This window comes from Tinamus guttatus, unplaced genomic scaffold, assembly GCF_059628265.1.
Source record: "Tinamus guttatus ecotype Peru unplaced genomic scaffold, ASM5962826v1 Tinamus_guttatus_pri_ptg000444l, whole genome shotgun sequence".
In the NCBI taxonomy this organism is placed as follows: Eukaryota; Metazoa; Chordata; class Aves; order Tinamiformes; family Tinamidae; genus Tinamus; species Tinamus guttatus.
In genome coordinates, this window is record NW_028288978.1 from 436,577 (window position 1) to 458,863 (window position 22,287).

Here is a 22,287-nt window from a genome sequence, read left to right on the forward strand (position 1 = left end):
TACAAGTGTTACGAAGAGTCCCACAGCCACTTGCAAATACGTTCAGACTTCATTCTCACCAGGAACTTAATCGAGGGATGTGCAAGCACTTGAAGGAATGTGGGCAAGCAGGGAAAACTGAGATGTCCATACACTGATTTTCAAAGCAACCCCAGCAAACAGTTTATACATCTATTTGATAGTTAAGTAGATGAGCAAAAAATCTGTCATACTGGAATCATGCAAGAAACACTTGGAGACTGTTCTCGTAACAACCCCAGAACACTATGCCAGCAATCACTTATATAATCCATACCTGAAGCAGATTTACTTTCTATTAGCAAGATTATAAGCGCTGACTACATTATTAGTAGAGGGTAGTAGTTTACATAAGATTAATTCATCTTATATAATAGGCTCTGCTGAATGCATTCCTAAAACATCAGTTCCTTCTAGTGTGGTTTTCTTGGTCATTATCAGATAGTCCTAGAGCCTCCTATTTCTACTAGCACAGCATAGTTCATACCACATACCTTTGTGTGTGTGTGGAGGGAAGAGGGGAGGAGAAGAAGAAATTTTGAATATTTTCCTCTTGAGGTATCTGTATTTAGAACTCCATTCTATGAAGTTAATATTATTCTGGCCTGAAAGGTAGAAGTCAAATATTTGGTATTCTCATGCTACTGCAGCTTTTGCTTTTTAAGCTGGTATAGAGAAGAGCGTATTTTCCCATTTTGCTTTCTTTTGGAACTACCTTCTTCAAAGTTAAGAGATATACTACAGTGAAAAGCACTGTAGAACCTTACAAACTGAGCATCTTCCCTCTGACATGCCAGAACAATGTAAGCTAAACTGCTCCTGGGACTTTCTCCTTCTTGGTAGATTCGTTCTCTACCACAGTCACTAAATTCCTGAAAGTGTGAATGATCATGAGAAAAAAGCATAATCCTGATAAGCAGCAAAGCAAAAGCATCTGAAGCAAACCTTGATGACAGTGGTCAAAAGTTTATGGTCAGTTTTAACTCTATATTGTCATTGCACCTTACCTATATTGATTCAACTTCTTCACAACAAACATGCCATGCCCTCCATATTTACAGAAGAAATAAACATGGCACAAAGCCTGCATAGTTTCCAACACTCCCATGCTGCTGCTTTGATACATTTCCTACCTGCCACAAGTCAGCCCATCATAACAGCAGAGGCCCAACTTACACTCAGCCTCCAAACATGACCATATACAGATGGCTTGCTACTTAAGGGTATACTCCAGTGCATTAGTATGAGTTATATCTTGCATGTATTTCAAGAGGGTAAAAGTGAAAGTTTTTTAAAAAACTAAACTCAACACAACGGTTTTTGATTGACCTTATGGAGGCGAAAAACATAGATGAATACTAATAAAGATAGAATTCTATAATTCTATGATTCTATAATTAGGGATACGGTTTCCCTCTTCCGTGCTTCCTTATAACAAAGGAAACCATTTCATTTCACATATTTGACTAAATTGATTCAAACTGTCACCAACTTGTATGACCTCTTCCTATGTAAGATATCCTCCATTTGTTCAAGAATAGATATCTTTAGTACACAGAACTATTTACAGTAGTAATCATAATAGTAACATGTATTTCAGGGATGCCCTCAGGAAACAGTACAAGCAAACCTGTAAGGAAAAATAATTTCACAGTCTAAGAAAAATAGACAAGCTTTTGAACTCAGAGCAATCAAAACAAGTCCAAGACCAAATGAACAGACTGATAGCACTTTCCATGCACAATCCCAGCTTTGTACAAAAGAAAAAGTTCACTTAATTGAAAAACCCATTCCAATCCAGTTTGTTTCCTTTAATATTCCAAAGGATATAGCAAATCCCTGGATTTGTACACTTACCAATCAGTAATGCAATGGCCCAACTGCTACCTTTTAGAGCCCATAGGATAGTTCAAACTTCAAGCACATTTTATTTTTGTTGAGACATAGTTGATTAGGATATTGAACACCTATTTACAATTCACATTTTAAATCTATAATCCAGTTAAGATAAATATTTTTCATTTTTATAATTGAAGCAGTAACTTTGTCAACTACATTGGAAGGGATGCTCATCAGGAAAATTCCACAGTCCCAGAATAAGCCCCTGAACTGCTTGAGTCTACAGGAGTAGTTTTATCTTGCATGTGGACCAGCCACTGTAGGCAAAACATGACTTCTTGCCAGTACATTGCACAACTTCTTTTCTGGAAAGAGAACTGAGGCATCTTGATTTCCAAAAAGAAAACGCAGAACAGTGTTTATGCAGAAGATAACTAAGCACACGGCCTTGATAAATACAAACTGAATGACAATTTGCCTGAGCGAATAGATTTGAGATTCTCGTACTGTGGATCTGGGCTTTTTACCTAGTCCTGCCCAAAGTTAACGATCTGCGGCAAGGCCAGAGCTTTCTAGAGCAAGGAGACCCTGAGCAGTAAGCTAAACTTTGAAAAATCTGAGAAGTAACTCTGAAAAGAAGAGACGACTCAGATGAAACGGAACTTGGTTGTAATTCCTCTAATTCGCCTGGTTCACAAGGGCTCTGTTCCCTTCTGAAAAGTTGCCAAACGGGCAACACTCCATTCTGACAAAAATTAACAGGCTCACTAATTTGTTAAACCATATATTAGCCAATAAATCCATTACTCGTTGTCACAGGTTCGCAAGAAGCTATAACAAAGTATATCAGTTAATAGGTCAGGGAAAAAATGCTGTTGGCTGGACCACATTTCTGAGCTCTCTGGCAGGTAAAGGGAGCTCTGACCACAAGGAGAGGCTGCTCAGCTAATCAAACACAGTTTACATTAAAATAAATTGCATAGAAAGGGGAGATAATTCTCATCCCCATTCCTAGCCCACTTTGTCCTAATTTTGCCCATTTTAAGGTCACAATTCTCTTTTCCCTTCAGAAAGTACACATGCATCTTAGTGTTCCTGTGCATCACAACTTTCTCTCCCCCGTCTCTTTCTATTTCTGCTGGTTTAAGGGGGAAGGAGATTCCCTACCACCATCTCACCAAACTGGTCACTGGCAAGACTCTGGAGATAGCAAGCACATTCTATTTAAAAAAAAAAAAAAAAGCCAAAAAACTTTTGTAACTTTCCTGCAGTCTACTCTGAGAATATCAATAGTGCTTATGAATGGAAGTGTCCCCATTTCCCAAAGGGTAGGGCATAAAAGGACATTTCCTGCTGCCTTTTGTGCTTTTGTTTTGCTGCTCATGTCAAGGACACAACATGGGAAAGGGAGGAGTAGACAGGATATGCTATATGAGCCCTGTTAATTTAACTTAGCATTTTCCAGTAGGAAACCATGACAGGGAGGGGAGTCTCTCACAGGAAGCTTTCCATAGTGAGAGTCACAAGCTTGCTCCTGAACCTTTCCAAACGTGCTGCTGTGATTACCTCCTAACCCACAATAACCTCTGGTTACCACCTTAACTGGCTTCTCTTAAGAGTTCCCCCTCTAATGCTTCACGAATAAACATTAATTCTGTTTTGTCCTAACATAAGTAAATTCTTTAGCACAGCAGCTGTTTCCCGTCAAACCAATTGAAAACATGAATTTATCATTATAAACAAAGACAAATGTAAGTTAATCCAAAGTAAAACAGAGAACTAAAAGCACACATTTGCATCATTCACTATACTTACCATATATAAACTATAGTAAGTACAGCTTTTAAATACATCATTTATTTCTACATCTCATTGCGGAAATTCAGGCCAACCAGCTGCTTGTACCAAAATACCCATTACTCCTCACTTTCAGGAGGAAGATGCCAACATCGACGCAATGCTGCTCGAGTGCTTTAGTTTTGCCATACCTAACATCTGGGCAGAAAGCTCTACAGAGGTTTTTGCTGTCCATCTTGTTTTGTTTTTACAGAAGTGCTTTATAACCATCTATTTATTAAAGCCACACACCACAATCAAGGAAAACTGTTACTTTCTAATTTCTTGAGATGCGAAAGTGCTTTTTCATAGGATTTTTCTTCTTAATGGATGTCAGCCAAGAACCACACTTCCATTAGGACTTCTTAGTTTTTCTGCATAGTTCTTAGCACTGCAGCAGCTTCTGTCCTTGCTTTAACAGCCTGCCTACCAAAAGAACAAGCAAGATAAAAATTACTTATCTTTCCAGGAATCACATTTGAGGGATAAGGATCACAGAGATTACCCTATTAGCACTGCCTCAAAAAAGCTTAGCATATGCTATGAGTTTAGAAGAAAAAACTCTGAAAGCCCAATACAGAGCAGTAGAGAAATTTCCAGAGATGATGTATACACATGCAATTGTGCACACTATTTCAGAGATCGAGTCCTGAATTTCTATAAAGGTAGCAAATATCTTATTGACAAAATTGTCTTACAAGAAAGTCAGCAAATTTATTTTTCCTCTTAAATTCACATAGACTAAACTCTCCACTGCTATTTTATTATTACTTTAACCTAATTTTATATATATACACACACACATGGAACAAAAAAGGAAGTTAATGATAACAGCATGACCTCCTGTCAGATTTTGCCATGAGTTCTCACACACTTGTAACACTCACTCCATGGCCATAGACACACGAGTAGCAATCTTCCACCTTTTCCCATACCTCAGTCACACTGAGGCTTCTCACTCTGACACTAGCAGGGTAGAAGCAAAAATATACAGTCTGGAAAGGATGTTATTTCTGCCAGAAGGTACTAGTTGTGTAACACTGATACAGGAAATGGATTGTTTTCTAATAAACCCAACAATTTCTATTAGGTTTATGAGAGCGTTTTCATTTTCAGGATACACACACTTCGGCTTCATATCCTTAAAATACCTTTTTAGTTTTTATAAAAACCACCTCAATTTTTCTACACCTCCTTGGCTTAAGGGCATGCTTCTAAGCAAACACATCTAGCTTCATCATCCAAAAGAGGCAGCACATCTCTTTCCCCACCTTAAAGACAAGTCTTAAAGCTCAAGACACCAAAATCTTTTAGTCACGGTATGATATTAGCCAGTGAAGCAGGTAGTAGACGGTTGCTGAGGCTCTATAGATACCTATATAAAACCTACATAGATACCTATATAAAACCTTTCTCCACCTTATAGTTCATGCAGGCCTGAAAAACTATTTAACATAATAGTGCAGCTGAAGTAATGGGTACTTTAAAGTGTCACTGATGAGCACCTTGATAACAGAGCAACAATTGAGATTTCAGCAGTCCAAAGGACTAAAAAGCCTATGCAAGATACTTGTGGCTCTGTACAGAGAGGACAAGAAGAAAGGAAGCACGAACTCGATATATGGTGCTGCAAAGGGCTGGCATGTCAGAGACTACTTAACTCAAAAAAAAATCAATTCAAAAGGAAAAAAAAAAATCACTTAAAACTGAAAAAGAACATACAGTAGAAAGCACAGGATACAAGCTGTAGTGAAGTTGGCTAAGAGGGGAGCGTGTTGCAGCTTTGTAGTTTGCTTCTTGTCTATCAGTATATCACACTAAGCTCGCTAGCTGCCTGATTGCCACATACCTAAGCAGCAAGTCCAGTGACAAGAGACTATTTACCTGAGAAAGAACATGTCAGAGCATGGAGAGAGCAACTGCTGGACTTCACTTCCTCATAACTCCCAATTCTGCAGGCCTCTCCCTTAGCTCTCATACCAAAGCTGTTCAAATCCAACACTCCTATCCAATCACTGGAAGCTTGCTTTTCTAGTAACAGGCATTTCTATATAAGAAAATACTTTTTCCATCCAGCACTTCGCAAAATGACTACTTTTGCATTCACATATGTCATATGCGACGTACCTCTTACTACTGTCTCCAGATACCCTTAAGTCTTTTCATCATCCTCTTGCCTGGTTCTTCCCTTGTAGCCTCAGCAGCTAAGGAAATCTGTTCCTCTCATTACTCCCATGAATAAAGCTCACTCTTCTATTTTGTAATTTAAAAATGCTCGATAAAATTAACAACAACAGACCAACAGGACACAATACAGCATCAATCATCCAACCATTCCTACAACTGCAGCTGCCATAACTTAACAGTGAAATGCCATATAAGCAACTTGTTTCCACTTTGGTTTGAAATAAATCACTAATTGTCAGAGGGAATATTTTGCCATGCAGCACATCTGCTTATACACATTTCATGAGATTCTGCAATATATACTTGATACCTTTGCAAATCAATTTTGACCTATTAAAGAGCTAGCAGACTTGCCACCATTAAAGCCTCATACAGTAACCTTGTCTGGTCCTTTAAAATAAGGATGCTCATATCACATAGGAACTTGTGCAGATAAAGCTTTTCTAAATATACTCTTAACTTCACAAGTAGCTTTTTCTTCTTTAAGTGTTTTGTCCATACTACTCAAATTTGTTAAATTTAATCTTTTATAAGAGTCTTTTAGATGCTGGCAACAGAACATGGGCAAATACCATGATAACTGCCTCATGTAGGTATTAAACCCTGCCTAGAGCTCAATTCTAGACACAAAAGCAGGTTTTAAGCTTTGGCATTCTGGCCCAAGGAAGAGTCACTGGCAGTATATTGATCTCACCACAGGCATTCAGAATTCACATGCCCTTTTCCATTCTATTAGGCTACATGCTGTCAAAAGGGGTAATGTGTTAGATTTCTTGAAAGATGTTAAGCAGAGGCAGCACTTCCACTTCAAGATTTGAAACATAATCTGAGATCCAGTGAATGAAAAACTATGCACTACTTGCTCTAAAAACCTCTACAAAATTTATCTATCTGTTCCCAACATTAACATAACAACAGTAGAAAAGTTTGTTTTTACCTTAACATATTTAAGACGTGTTTTTAAAGCACCTTTCATATTATTTTTATATAACTTGAGATTTTGAAGTCTGCATTTAATAGCATTACAGCACTCCACACAAAGCTATAATGATGTCTGCATGTAGCTATTGTGTTTTAATATGGTTTTATTCTAGCATAATGGATATCTAAAAGTAAAGGTATACAAGCCCTTCAATAATTATATTGGGGAAAATTCTCGACAACTGATGCTTAGAAATGTCACTTACTACAAGCTTGCTGAATTTTTCTTCAGTTTTTAATTAAAGGGGAGAATATGTTTTCTGCCTTTGTATTAGTAAAGTTTTGACTTTGTTATTGTAGTCTGCTTACAAAAACTAATATGATAAATCCCTCTTGCTAACGGCATTATTTAATCTTGATCCCCAAAAAACTAAATAACTTCTTTTGACTAAAATGACCAAGAAAAAGTTATTTATTTAGTTAAAACATTGGCTTACCGTGTAAATGCCAATTCTACAAACAGCAAATGAGAGCTGGATACATTGAGACATAGTCTAAAGAAATTAAAATAAAGACATTACCAAAAATTCAAGTCATTCTCCCATCTCTTCCCTCCTCCCCCGACCTACCCAGGAGGCACCTGATGGTATACTAACATGTTTTTGCTGTAGAACTGTACTAATCAAGGTAAGAAAAATGCCATACAAATTCATATTATTCAGATACTTACTATCTTTCATATCGAAGCAGCTGCTAGCATCACTGCACTTACTAATATATTTCCTTATAGGTCTGAAATTACTCTGTGCTCCCCAAAATGCCCATATACCACATTGACAGTTTCCATGCAGTCTTTCAGTTCCATGGTTTAAAAAAAAAATCTTTTAGAGACATCCTAATAATCAAACTGATGTGCTTTATGTCTTCATAGTGGTACTTAAAGAGACTTCCATGTTTAAATATTTTGCTCCTCTCCCTACATTATTCAAATTCTTTTCCTCTGCATTGCAAAATGGTCTGTATATCTTGATACTCCTATATTTCTGAAGTCATACTTCTTGACTTCCCTGAGATTTCTCATATTTAAAACAGAGCTCTTCATCATTCTGAACAATTTAGTCTTGCAGCTGTCAATAGTATTAAAAATTTTTACCCTGAACTTGCTCAAGTTCCAATCTGTTGTGATGCCACAATTCTACGTCTTCTGGCAGTCACCCAGAGAGGCTGACGATGGACTATGAATTTCTGACAAAACAGATGAGAAAGACTTTCTTTAAACAGCATAAAGTAGTCAGAAAATAAATATAACTCCCCCCACCAAACCAGACCTTTTGTAGGCTTACCATTTTTGACAGTCAAGCACAGCAGAACAGGCATACAGTGGACTAGGACAGGAATTGAGGGATTTTTTTTTTCACAGTTGCTTTAACATTTGCCCACGAAGTGGAACATTTTGATCATATGTTTATCAAGTTCACGCAACACCCACTCACACTTTACAAACTGAAGTGCTTGATACGACAGGTTTCAAACAGCATCCATGAAAACTTTTTTTTTTTTTTGCCTCTTTCTACTCCCACTCTACTTCCTTAGAAATTTGAAAGTGAATTATCCAGTCAATTGGAATCTAGACTTTAAAAGTTGAGAGCAGCTTTTATAGAGCATATGTTTAAAACAACAAGAAGTCTTTTGCAGTAAGTATATTCTAAACAAGAATTGTCTCACTGAATTGTACAAATATCAGAACGTATAGCACAAAAATCTGAAAGCAAACCTTAATGTGATTGATTTTCTATACTTACTGGAAGATATTACCACCAATAAGGGAATGCTGTTTTAAAATGCCATTTAAATTGCCAGCATATTTCTCTTTTGTCAGCTTTGAGAAAAAAACACCCTGTTCTATGTGTTTGTGTTCCAGCTTTCCCATAGGGAAAAAAGCTGAACTGAGAAATCTTCCATTACCCAAATTGTGGGGGTGGAGTGGAAGCATAAACTGTACCCAGACTAAACGTGACAGCATTTGTGTACCTTGTTCCAAAGGTTCCAGTGAGGAATTCCCCAAGCAATATAATTCAGTGCTTCATTATCCTGCTAGAAAATTTCCTAATGTTTAACCCGAGTCTGCTGCAATTTAAGCCCCTGCTTAAACATACTAAGACACACACACTGATTCTGCATTTTCAGTATTTTTCAGGGCAGATTCTCTAGTAATGGAAGATCAATATTATACACACAAAGTAAAAGATTATTTCTGATTACAAATAAAGAAAGTGTGCAGCAGCAGTATACCATCACAGCTTCTCAATATAGATCATATATATCATAGATAGTTTTTATTCTAGCCAAGCACATGCAGTATTGTAAATTGCTTTCCTTTTTAAATTTGTTTGAGACGTTCAGGCTTTACTGGATAAATTCTATTCATAAGTGAACTCAGTAGCAGTTCAGATTCCACAGTGGATACTATGGACCATTGCAGCAGCAGAGCAAGCTGCATCGTAGTTACCTTGCTCACGCATTGATGGATTTGCTACTCTTGATGTTTTCGAGTTAACAAGCTAATAAGCTAATTACAGGCAGGAGTTATAGAATTACCTCATCTTCCTGCCATCATATACAGTGTCAGTGAATGCTTCCCCCATCCATTTCCCAATGGACACTAAGCTAACTCCACTCCCAAACCTTCAAGACAATACCTATTATCTGCAGCCTTGGGGAGGGAGAGGAAAAGCATAGCCCCCAGTATGTTCCTGGTAATTCTTGGGAAGTACCTGGAATTCATTTAAATAATTACATTATTTGAGGCTATCATACAAGCTACCACTCTTATCACATAAATAGACTGGTTCTATGATCATCTACTGCTACAACAGGAAATCAAAGTCAGATTAGGAAAGTTAAGGTTAACTGCCAGGTTTCATCCAACACACTATATGCATTTTTATGAAGGCATTTATTCCTGGTATTTATAATCTTTCAATTTGCAACTCATTTTACACTACATAAGTGGGGAATAAAACAACTCTTGGAGAATGTGCATTTCATTTACTTACAGTTCAGTGTTGCTTTCTGAAATGGTTTTACATGGTAAGCATGAAAGTAAAAGAAAACATCATTTAAAAACATATCTATAAATATTATAAAGATAGATACTTTGTTTGAGCCAACTCTGCAGTGATTTATTTCTGACAAAAGCCAGTTAATAACATCGAGTGTGAAAAAAAATGATGCTTCAGGTTGATAAAGTTAGATAAAATAAACATGCACCCCTGTATTGACACCCTTAGGCAAATAGTGACTTCCACCTGGAAGTTAAATTTGCAGCTAACAACTGCTACTTATCTTCCAAAAGCTTAGTTATTTTATTCATATGTTTTAAAAATATGGCTTCATAATCACTTGGAAATAAATGCCTACGTTGCAGCTGTGCAACCTTTCCTTCCCCACAAGCATTTCTTCTGCCCATATTGCAAGCATTCCACTAGTCTGAAAACTAGTACAAAACAAGATTCATTACAACATGTGGCAGAATAAACTCCTACAGCTCAAACAGGTACACATTAGCTTGCAATACACAAACTCACTGTGTTAGTAACTATCTCTATATTGAATAAATACAAAATGAAGTTCCTCTCCATAATATTTAGAAGAGAGCATATCTTGAAGAGAGCAAGTGCTGTATATTCCACTATTGAGCAATCAGAGTTAAAATCACTGGTCAAGCACTAGTCTCAAGTTCCTAGACAGGCAAAGGACCCTACTGAGAAGGATCTTAATTTACTTCATTGACAGGAAACAAAAGGCTTTACATCTAACGGGGACTACAGGGACCAGTAGTCACATTTTGCTCATCAACAGGAGTGTTCATCCAGATCTCAGTTTGCTTGGCCATAACCTGAAATAACTTATGAAGCATTCAGTTCCAAGACCACAGAATGCAATGAGAATTTTTTTTTTTTACGGCCATGTTCTGCTTTATCAAAGATTGATATGTCCTCCTATAAATTTACATGAAAGATCTAGAAAAATTCTCAGAGGTCACAGGTTTTGAAGAATAATGTGTAAATGCCTGAAAGCACAGACAACTATCCTACAAGACATGAGACAAGAACTTTGATCAGAACTGCTGTTTTTGAAGCCTTTGTGCTGAATTTCAAGTAACAACTTAAAAAACCCTTTCTGCATTGCATGACATAACTCTTTGACCAATTAATATCTCACTAAACTCATTAATAACACTTCTAATATAAACCCCTGCAATTCTCTACTAAAAGAGTTTTAAAAGACATACAGAAGATTTTCACATTCTCCTTTAACGCTGCCAGGTTTCATATATGTAATCATCACAAAAAGAAATAAGAGTTGAGAGACTAGCAGAAACCGGATGCTGAAGGGTAGCCAATGATATCTGAACAGGAAACACGAGTGGTTCCAAGAACTCTCCTGTCATCATAAAGATGAATCAAGTGGATGCACTAGAGAACAGCACTCCCCACTCTTTCAGCCAATATTCTCACTAGAATGGCTTCCCATGACAGTTTCCAAGACTGCAATGGTTCATATAGCAAAAGATGCAGATTGGCCAACACAAAAATTAACAGTTGCAAGAACACCACAGACATTTCTTTAAAATTCTGGACTTTTCTTGTCTTGCCAAAACCTGAATCTAAGGAAGTTTCTAGTCAAGAATAGAGCCATAGTAGAAGAGAAAACATAATTACTCTATGCTCTACACAGGCTGCCAATTCAGTTTCAGGTTCATTCAGATTTGGGGACTTTAGATGTGAAGTCACAAATCAGTTAGGGTACAAGCGCTGCAAGGCCAACAGCCTCTTCACATGGCTGGGCAGCACCTCCCAGCAAGCGAAACACTTTAACTATATATCCCTGGAGCAGACCAAGTATTTTCCTAAATCCCTTTGAATACAAAGCCTCTACTCCTGCGCAGTCAATCCAAATCTGTCTACGCTGGGAAGTATTCCTGGACACCACACAGAATATTCTTTTTCTAAAACCAATATTGTATTCTGGAACCAGAATTGACTCTTCTGTCCACAAGGAAGGAGATGCTTAACACATAATATAAGGCATCTTTCACTGATGCATCCTTCACAGGCTCCAGGAATCACAACATTAGGATCTCCACAGGGGTACGTTTCCATATGAATCTCATGTTTGGACCCTAATGGACCCGTTTTCGAAGATACTGTACAAATCTGTACTCTGCTCATTTTCGTCTCCCTAACAGTATTGCACAAAGCTGGGCAAAAGCAGTTTCTGCACAAATTCCATCAAGTTCTTTATTAGAAGAAAATCCTTCTTGCCTAGTCACTTACTCTTCATGATTTCAGACCCCTCTAACATCCCTCTCTGTGCAACATTCAGTTGGCCCCTTCAGACTAAAGGACTACTGCTAATTCATCCCTCCCTGTATGAAAGCAATTGTTTTATTTTGATTGCCATGTCATCATTCTCTACATCTTTTTCCATTTTATTATAGTCTTTATGAGATGATGTGATCAAAAATGCAACTTAAGACAAGAGCAAAGTTGGCAAAAATGTTATTTTCCTCCTCTCTTCCTAATAGGAACTAATAGCACTCTAGATGCCTCCTTGACAGCTGCCAGTGGCACAGTAAGAGTCGTTCATTCACCCTCCTGAATGCTGGCAGCATTTTATAACCTACCAACACACCTGCATACAAGATATATTGCATCTAGAAGGCATATTCCTCCTATTATACATACATATAATTTTGAACTTAATCACTGAATTTCTTCTGCCATTTATAACCAAAAACAAAAGAAGGAGTATGGATTGGTCCATGTTCAAGGTGCATTCTTAATTTCTAGCTCTGCTTCAGCCCATCCCTAGGGCATAGGGTTTACTGAACATGAGCATGAAATTCCCTTGTAATCTCTGCACTCTCCTTTCCCATCTGTCACAACAGCATTACCAGCTCTTATTTATTAAACTAAGAACTGACAGTTTACAGAAAGATTACTTCATTTTCAATTGCTTCAAATTTTTACATCCCTGTTAGAGATAAAAATGATATAATAGAAGACTCAGCAGTAGTTGGTGCAAGAAAACTAAAAAAAAAAAAAGTAGAAAACAGATGCTTCTTTCTTGCAAAAACTCCAAGTCATAATTTTAAAAAAGAAAGAAAGAAAGAAAAAGAAAGTGCAGACTCACTTTCCCAAGGTCAAAAATTCCTCTTCTATTCTACCCTACTTCCCTTGACTCTCCAAAATCATAAGCTAACATGGTCCTGTGAACAAGTCTTTTCTTCTACTCCTTCCCCCAAAATACACACCGTAAACGCAAAGGTTTATGTAAACATTCACGTTCTCACTGCCGTTTCCCCTTATGAGCAACAAACCTGCAGGGCAGAACTGTCTAAACAGAAGAGAACTTGTCAGATAGACTTCCTGCTTTGTGCCTCTTCCTTCGATAGCAGGAAGCTACTTACATCTTCGAGCTGGCAACTGACACAGTCACCTCGCCAGACTGCCAGCGAACCAAAAGAAAACTTCTGCACTCTGAAGAAATCCAGTACCAGATGAGCCAGGTGCTTGTCCAACTGCAAATACTTTCTGTGACATAAATGAGGGGGTAAGACCATTTGCATTTCATAAAGTTTTGTTGTACACACACACACAAAAAGCAGAACTACCACACAAAGCATCATGAGCCAACACTCAATCACAGGATTTTAAATACTGCTAATATTTTTCCTTACAGCTTCACAGCTGAAGGGGCCCACATTCATGCTTCTAAGTTAGAAGCTATGAAGTCCCTAAAAATGCTTCTTCTGTTAACTGAAAGTATCACAAGCTGACAATATTAAAAAGCATTATCTGAGGATACTGAAAACAAACCCAAAACAGTAGTCACCACTGAATATTAGAAGGAATACACTGTCCTCTAGATGCAGATTTTTTTCACTTACTAAAAGCTGGTATTTCTAATCTTTTGTGACATTCATCACTGTGCTGCTTTAAGCTAGGAGCTTGGAGTGAGGAATCTCAGCAGAGCATAATGCAGAGCAACATGGGGCCCAACTACATTGAACCGCAAGAATAAACAGGACTACTTGTAACAGACTAGCACATTTTCAAAAACTAAAACACATTTTTGATGCAATAGCATCTCCAATGCAGCCCTCATGACAGAAGAGGCAAAATAATTTGATTTTAAGAATGCTTATACACATGTTCCTTCACAGTGCGCATCTGAAAAGACAATTTCTAGAGCTGCAATACTCATGCGATTTCAGAATCTTCTCCTGGAAGTTATAAAAACATCAAGGCATTCCTTTGTTTTCCCCAGGAAGCCATATCAAATTTTAGAGTTTTTAACAGCCACCTTGGAATCTAAAGCTTACCTGGGGAATTCAATAATGCTTCCTATTGCAGGGTGAATTAATAGGAGGTTTCACTTTTATCACCACCTGGAAAGGAATTTTGTTTCTCCTCTACCCACCCATCTGTCTTCAGACTGGTGATTAGGTTCCACTACATTAAGTCACCAATATTTTTATTGCCCATTCCACACAGCTGATAACATCTTTCATTTAGCACGTACTCCCTGCAATACTGGCTGAGTAGATCCTACCAGAGAGAAAGATTTGTTTTTAAGTGCAACTCTTTCAAATCTTTTGCCACACCAGGTTCTCGAACTCTCCCACTTACTTAAAACAGAAGCATGCTCATTCAGGGAAGACTTCTTCCCAAAGTTAACTCCATTTGTCATTCCCAATGGATTTAGATCTGAACACTACACTAAAACACCAAGAGGAGCCCATCCACAACAGCCGCTTTAGTTTAGGTCTCTGAAACTTGTTTTTACTCTCTCTCTACATTTGTTACTGTGCTGGTGCAGCAAGTACTCAAAAGAAGCAGTATTCTCACTTCCAGATAAGCTGACCCTTACTACGTCTTAATCTTAGAAGTGACCTGTGACCACTCTGCAATGCAAACGTGGGTGCAATAGGGACGACTGAGATTCAACTGAGAACTCGGAGCAGCCCTCTAGACGCAGACAGGCTGTACACTGGCCACACACCTGTTAGTTGTCTTCTGTCTCAGGTCAAGCTCTGTTAGAGCCCTCATCCTTGTGCCTAACCAGCTTCCCATCCCGAGCGATGCAACCTGCAATAGATCACAGACTGAGACTGTCCCATAGCACAAACACACACTCCAAACAAAAAAAGATACATATGATGAAAGGGAAGTGTATCAAATAGAAAGAGGACAAGGCTGCACACATTTGTTGCTAATGCTGGAGCTGACTGATAAAACACCTGTAACTGACTGCAAGGAAAAAAAAAATGAAAAAAGAAAAAACAGAATTCCTGCTGCAGAATTCCTGCTAGCTCCCCCTTACCAAGGGGCACGGTTTATGAAGAAAAGCTCTAGCCTTTAAACAGATGTTTTCAAATATGCTATTCGTAGCATAAAAAAAAAAAAATTGTACCATGGCCTGCAGACACCAAACGGTGGAACAGGAAGTGGTAGTAAGACGGGATCCAAAATAGGTCAGAACTATTAACTGATCTTGATCAAACTTTATTACTACTTTCCAACCTCAGGTCCAATTAAATAAAGGGAGGATCACAGAATCCTTAAGGTTGGAAGGGAGCTCTAGAGATCATCTAGTCCAAGCCCCCTGCACACGCAGGGACACCCAGAGCACGTGGCACAGGGTGGCATCCAGGCGGGTTTGGAAGATCTCCGGAGAAGGAGACTCCACAACCTCTCTGGGCAGCCTGTTCCAGTGCTCTGTCACCCTCACAGGAAAGAAGTTCTTCCTCATATGGGGGTGGAACTTCCTGTGTTTCAACTTACACCCATTACCCTTGGTACTGTCACCATCCATCACAGAGAAAAGCCTGGACCCATCCTCCCTACGATCACCCCTCAGGTACTTGAACATGTTGATCAAATCTCCTCTCGGCCTTCTCTTCTCCAGGCTAAACAGGCCCAGCTCGCTTAGTCTTTCCTCATACGACAAGTGCTCCAGTCCCTTAATCATCTTCGTGGCTCTCCACTGGACCCTCTCTAGAAGCTCCATGTCCTTGTCCCGGGGAGCCCAGAACTGCACCCAATACTCCAGTTGCGGCCTCACCAGAGCTAAGTAGAGGGGCAGGATCCCCTCCCTCGACCTGCTGGCATATGATCCCCTCTCAATCTTCTCCAGGCTGAACAGGCCCAGCTCACTCAGTCTTTCCTCATGTGATAGATGCCCCAGTCCCTTAATCATCTTTGTCGCTCTACGCTGGACCCTCTCTAGAAGCTTCGCAATTTTAAAAGCAGGTTTTCCAGGATAGAAAAGTTGCTCAGAAACGTGCCCCGAATCCCCCACTTCCCTGCTAAGAGCATCTGCTTTTTAAAAGCAAACTAATCAAAACCACCACCCTCCAGTTTGGTATATGCAGCTTTCTGAAATGCCTTGCCTGAACCCTTTCATCAAAACTTGCATCAAGACCATTAAGAGGAAATCACTTCAAGACCTGTCAGTCCAGAATTTGAAAGCTTAGTTTGATTTATTCATACCCTAAGTTTTAGCTTCTATGTGCAAATATAGGTAAATAAAAGTTTACAACAGCTGATAAATGCACAAAGCGATAATAAACTGCAATCCAAGCAACAAAAATGATGTTCCTCTAAGAGGAACATCTGGTCTAAGAACGATCTCTTGATTTTGCAATACTTAAGCATTCCTGCTTAACTTTGAGCAGGAGAAATATCACATACTGATGAAGTAATCCATGCAATAAGCTTCAGCTTTCAGCTTCAAGTTTAGAAGCTTTGCCCCCTAGAAATGTATATATAATACCATATAGTATATGGCACCATTTAAGGATAATTTAAGTTACATGCTGGCATACTAAGCCTACTAAAAATACAAAATGAAACAGATTACCAAATATATTTATACAAGCTCTCAAGTCATTTTATGAAATACCACTTTCAAATTTCTCCATCATCCTTTCAAGTGCCTTCCAACACATCCACACAGAGCAGAGTGACACATGCAGAGTAGAAGATACTGATCTACTGCAGAGGTGCCACTGAAGTACATTGTGAAAGCCTACTCATCAGATTCAAGGATGCACTGCAAGTGTTACGAGAGAAATCAAAGCACTGCTATTGTTTCCCCATGAGTTTTCCAAGTAAAAACTGTAGGACTAGTCACGTGCTGTGCTCTCCGCAAGATGTATCATGCTGGAATTTCTTAAATTAAGCATAGTCTATTGAACATAGGCCAGCTGCTGCAAGTCTATATACACACACACACTATAATCCTCCCAAACACAATGAAGAAACAGAAGATTGTTGCAAATACACTACAAGATCACGTACTCACAGAAAAACACACTACTCCAATTCACGCAGCTATGTCAGCATGCTATGTTTTAAAGAATGGCAATATAAGAACAGAAATAAGCTATGAGTAAGGGGTGCCTCTATATGAGTAAAGTTAGATTCTCCTCTAGATGCTGAAACAAGCTTAGCTATGGTGTTGTCTGTGAAAACCGCTAAGTGGCTATTCCAATAAAAAAATAAAGCTAAGAAGGCCCCAAAGCCTCTTTTAGTTATTCAAGGGACAGAGACCATTTCTACCATTCTGTTACAACGCAGAAGCAGACCACGGCACCGCGAAAGGTACTCTAACACATTAGCACTACTCTTTCAAAGATCAAATGGCTCTAGACATAAGTGTAGAAACACAAAGGAGTAGGAGAGGTTTTGTATAGATTCTGTATATCTGTCCTGATGGATAAACTTTGGCACAACTGACCATGATCTAAGTTGGCTACAAGAGACTTGGCTTTGAGAAGGTTTTGAACATCTCAGCTATGCTACTGATTTGATGCAAGTGCTGCAAATGTTAGAATTTCTTGGGATTAGCTCATTACAGAGCAGAAATAGCCTCATTAAAAAAAAAAAAAAAAAAAAAGTCAATGAATTTTCACCATAATCTTTTACATTTAAGAGCAGCACCAATACGGATGGCCTCAAGATATCAGGAAAAGAACTCTCCTGTGAAAGTCTGGTAAGAGTGGACTCCAAAGGCGGACTCCAGGTGGAAAGGGAATGACTGCCAAGCCTGGGCTGCAGCAACCCTACCACAGTTACTCCAGCTTTCCTCCCCAAACTCCCTCATTTTACCTCACCACTAGTTACAACTTTACTCAAAGCTGTACCTAAAGGCAAGGCAGTACTCCAGCCACATACAACTGCCTCCTCTGCCCTGCTGGCTGCTTCACGTGAAAAGCAGAGGAGAAAAAACCTCACAGCCCCTAGGCTGCTACACAGATGCTCAACACGAGAATTCACGTTGAGCTCGACCCCAGCAAAGGGTTTTGAAGAGAGCCCGGGTAAAGATTTCGTCACAGGCATCCAAGACTTTGAGGCACAGCAGTGCCTTAATGTTCACCCTCTTTTGTACTGCTGCTGTGAATTTGAGGTGGCTGTTCTGCATGGCCACACTACAGCTGTGGGTCCTGCATCACTAACACTAGGCCCATCTTTATTCTAGGGCCAACTGAGGCAGGAGTCTCATCCTTCAGGGCACAGGCGGGTTTTAGAAAATGACCTGTTTAACTTCCCATCCTATGTTTTTTGTGAACACATTTTTCAAGATATTTGAACTGATTGCCCTTTATCAAAAAGCCATTTCATTCACCAGCATTAAGAGGGGAAGCAGGGCCACTCTTATGCATTCCATGGAGATGAGGACTGGTAGGAGACCTCTGTACAAATGCAAAAGAACATGCGTGACTTCACCTGCCAAACACATTTTTTTTCCACACATACAAACAACAAAAAATTAAATTTTTACTATTTTTCCCTTCATTATAAGAGGGTTCATGCCAGACACAACGAGCATTCCCTAAGCTAAAGACTCCTCCTACAGTGTACATGGCAGGTTGCCTCCAGTAAGAAATGTTGGCCTGTTACAAACTGAAGGCATCTTGAACTGCCCCTGAGCTTCAGCATCCTGTTGGAACCATAATACCCAGCTCCCCGCTTTCATTACTAACAAAAAATGGCCTCGCCGGTTTGTAGCGACCTTCACAAAATAAGATGCCTTCATGGCCCCTAATGTACTATTTGTAATGCACGTGCTGTGAGATACACGAGATACACTAGGCCTTGAGGAAGTCTCCTTGAGGAAGTCTCCTTGCAGAGATACTTGCAGATACAGTAGAAACATTAAACAAAACCTACAGCAATTTGTCGTCATTGTGCTGAACAATTACAGTTTTAGAGACTGAAAAAGAGAAGGCTGAAAACAGGAAAGTACAAAGGATTAAAGAAGGTAAGGGAAAAAAAAGGAATAAGACAAAGGACAGAGAAATAATTGAGGAATAATTATAAGAGGAATAATGTAAGCAGCAAGTTTAAAAATAGTAAAGGAGTAGCAAATGGCAAAAAGAATTAAAAGAGCAGAGGTATTTAACCTCCCCCCTTAGTTAATATGAAAGCATGCCCTCAGTTTTCAAGGATTATTAAATTTATTGTTCTCCAACCGGGTGGCCTTCAACTCAACAGCCTGTAGCAGTCACAAAGGTTAATGCGAGCATTTCGGGAAGCACCTGGGACTGCCAGTTTCATCTGGATATCAGCTTATAAAGGAAAAAAACCCTAAGGAACAGCTCCAGGCCCTCAAGACGCTGCACTAGGTGCATGGCAAGTTTACTATCAGTATTTCATTAACCAGGTCTTGCAGAAGTTTACCTGCTACTTCCACCGCAGGGACTGACTCTCCCTTGGCCAGAGCAGACAGACAGCCCTTTCGGCACGAGCAGAACACCCCCACGCTAAACCCCCGCGGTCCGGCTCACGCCGCGACCCTGCCCGAATGTTCTGTGCATTTCTGGCTCCGCTGCTGTCCCGGCCCGCGAGCAGGGCTCGTCCCCGCGCACAGGACAAGCCCCTCCGCGCCCTCGGCCGGGGCATCCCGCGGCGCTGCCCCTGCCCGCGAGCCTCGTGCGGCGCCGCTGCAGCCGCCGGGCCCTCCCCTGCCCCTCGCACCGGCGCCGAGGCGGGATGCAGGAGCGGGAAAACGAGGGAAGGGGGGAAAAAAAAAAAAAAAAAAAGAAAAAAGCGGGGGGAGGGTAGGGAATCGCGGGCGCGGAGGAGCCCGTGGGCAGCGCGGGCCGGGGCGCCGCGATAGCATCGCGGGCTGCGCTCATTAAGGAGCCATCAGGGCCGCGCGCGCCGCGCCGCCCCGGGCCGCTCAGCGGAGCGCGGCGCGCGGGTCGTGACTCCGCCGCCTAATAGCGGCCAAATGAGCGCGGCCGCCGCCGCCGCGCGCCGCTCCGCTCCGCCGCGCCGCCACGCAGCGGCGGCACCTACCAGGTAATCCATGTAACCGCGCGCAGCTCCGCCGCGGCCGGCCGGGCGCCCGCCCGCTGCGCGCCCGCCGAGGCTCCGTGCGCGCGGCGCTGCCCGCCCGCCCGCCTGCCCGCCGCGCTCCGCTCCGCGCCGCTCCGCGCCGCAGCGGCCCCGCGCAGCGCGGGGCGGGGGGGGGGAACGGGGCGGGGGGCCGGGCGCGGCGCAACCAACCCCCGCGCGGCGCCCGCAGCGCCACGGGCAGCGCGGAGCGCGGCCCGGCCCCGCGCGCGCCGCGTCAGCGTCAGCTGATCGCACACGTGGGGCGCGCGCGGGAGGCCCTTAAAGGCGCCCGCGCGACCCGCCCCCCTGCGCTGCGCTGGTGCCGCCGGCCCGCAGGTGCCACGGGCCGAGGGAGGAGGAAAGGGACCGGGACCGGGACTGGGACTGGGTCTGGGTCTGGGGGCTGGCGGGGAGACCCGAGGCGGCCCCGGGACGGGACGAATCGGGGCGATGGCGCCGGTAACCGTTAGAGCGGTGCGCACCGCGCAAAGCGCGCGCCCTCCCTCCGTGCAGCGCTCCGTGCGTTTGGGGCTTTATGCTGTGGTCCGAGCCAAAGGGGCAGGATAGAGCGGTGGAAAACCGTGCACGCTCTCGAAACCAGCGTGTCTGCAGGTTGCCTTGTAGTAGAAGATGGCACCTGACCCACAGACTGCCACAGCCTCCTTTAGCAATAAAAACTGTCCTGCTGGAGAAGGGAGACTGCTCTTCTCCATATAACTGCCGGGCCATAAAGAAATGAAATCCATAAAAAGAACATCAAGGGAGGTGATTTAAAAATAAGTAAATAAAGACTCACGATGTAATATAAAGAATTGCAAAAGCAGGAAAGGAGCAAAGAGGAAAGAAAGAGTTAATGCACATTCAAGAATAAATACCTCTTCCATATATTAGGATATAAAGTAAGTATTTGGCCTGGATCTAATAAAGTGTGCAGGTGGTTGTTTCTCTGATTTATAATGAATTAAGGTCTTCTGCAAACAAGCTCAAGTTTCAGCATTCGGTTATTTCAGAGAGCTGATAAGGCCCCTCCCGAAAGGCAAGCAGTCCTTGTCAATAGAAAATTCGTTTTCCTCATCTATTCAGTACACAGAAACTTGTTTCCTTTGACCCTCGTAACTTTACTTTGGAAATCACTGTCAAATACACCAGACACACCAGCTTAAATTCAATTTAAAGGAGTACAAATGAAATTGTTTACTGTGAACCATTAAGAGATGCGCTAATTTTAGCATTTTAATAGCTATGGGCTGAAAGAAGGGATACAGGCTTGGCCTTTCCTGCTATTCAGTATTCTGGCTGTTTTTCTCTTAGCTGCAGCCATTGCTGGCAAGTCTCTGCTGATCACGAGATGCTCTTTCAACACTGGGAACTACAAGGTGAACAAAGGTGGCTAGGCAATGCCTCTCAGTGAAGTTACCAAGGAGCTGCACAAAACTCATGTATTTCTTCTTCTGTAATACTGTGTGATTTACTTATCACTGCAGTCACTTTGCAGTGATTTCCCCTGAATCCTTAAAGCCCTTTTTCTCCTTTGTAGCCGCAGTTATATGTCATTCTAAGCATCACTGCCTTTGGACACGACTCTAAATGAAGGGAGATTTGAAAAGGATCTAAAGGAGAGCCTCGAGAACATGCAGAGGTTTGGAAAAGTGGCCTATTGGAGTAGTAGGAAAGGGCTGGCAATTCCTTCTTCCAGAGCCAGGTAACATGGCAAAGAGAATTCCTTTGTAAAAAGTATAAAAAGTTGTTGAGAAGAGGACATGGGAAAGAGAGTGAGGAGATTAGGTTATATACCGGGAGGCACTTGATAGGGCTAATCAAGCACTGAAAAATATCTGTGAGAAGTGGTTGAATTTCCATGGCTGTGCGTGGGTTAGATAAACATTTCTCTGGAGAGAATGGACTGGATTATGTTTTTTGTGTGTGTCATTCTGGTGTCTTAAATCTGCTTATGAAGAGGTGATGTTGTGATACATGCAGGAAAATTGCTCATTCCTAGACAGTTTTATATGTGTAATTTTCTTTCTGAGCTTATAAACAAGTATTCGTGAGCTGAATAGAGCATACGTTTACA

The 22,287-nt window shown here is 41.1% G+C and overlaps 2 protein-coding genes across 4 annotated transcripts in view; both read right to left on the reverse strand.

Moving 5' to 3' along the window:
* The window catches only part of LOC104569860 (ARF like GTPase 15), a 205,163-nt gene extending 184,947 nt beyond the window's left edge, over nucleotides 1-20,216 (reverse strand). The window contains exons 1-3 of one of the 3 annotated variants that reach the window (XM_088531984.1): nucleotides 20,175-20,207; nucleotides 7,955-8,046; nucleotides 7,299-7,355 (exon numbers count right to left, since the gene is read on the reverse strand). In XM_088531984.1, coding sequence (XP_088388110.1) covers nucleotides 7,299-7,352 — 54 coding nt within the window. In that variant the 5' untranslated portion in view covers nucleotides 7,353-7,355; nucleotides 7,955-8,046; nucleotides 20,175-20,207. Of the gene's footprint in view, nucleotides 1-7,298; nucleotides 7,356-7,954; nucleotides 8,047-20,174 lie in introns of all 3 variants that reach the window. The other 2 variants (XM_088531986.1, XM_088531985.1) reach the window with 2 other exon arrangements.
* ESM1 (endothelial cell specific molecule 1) overlaps nucleotides 1-22,287 on the reverse strand; it is a 242,738-nt gene that overhangs the window by 11,980 nt on the left and 208,471 nt on the right. The window lies entirely within an intron of this gene.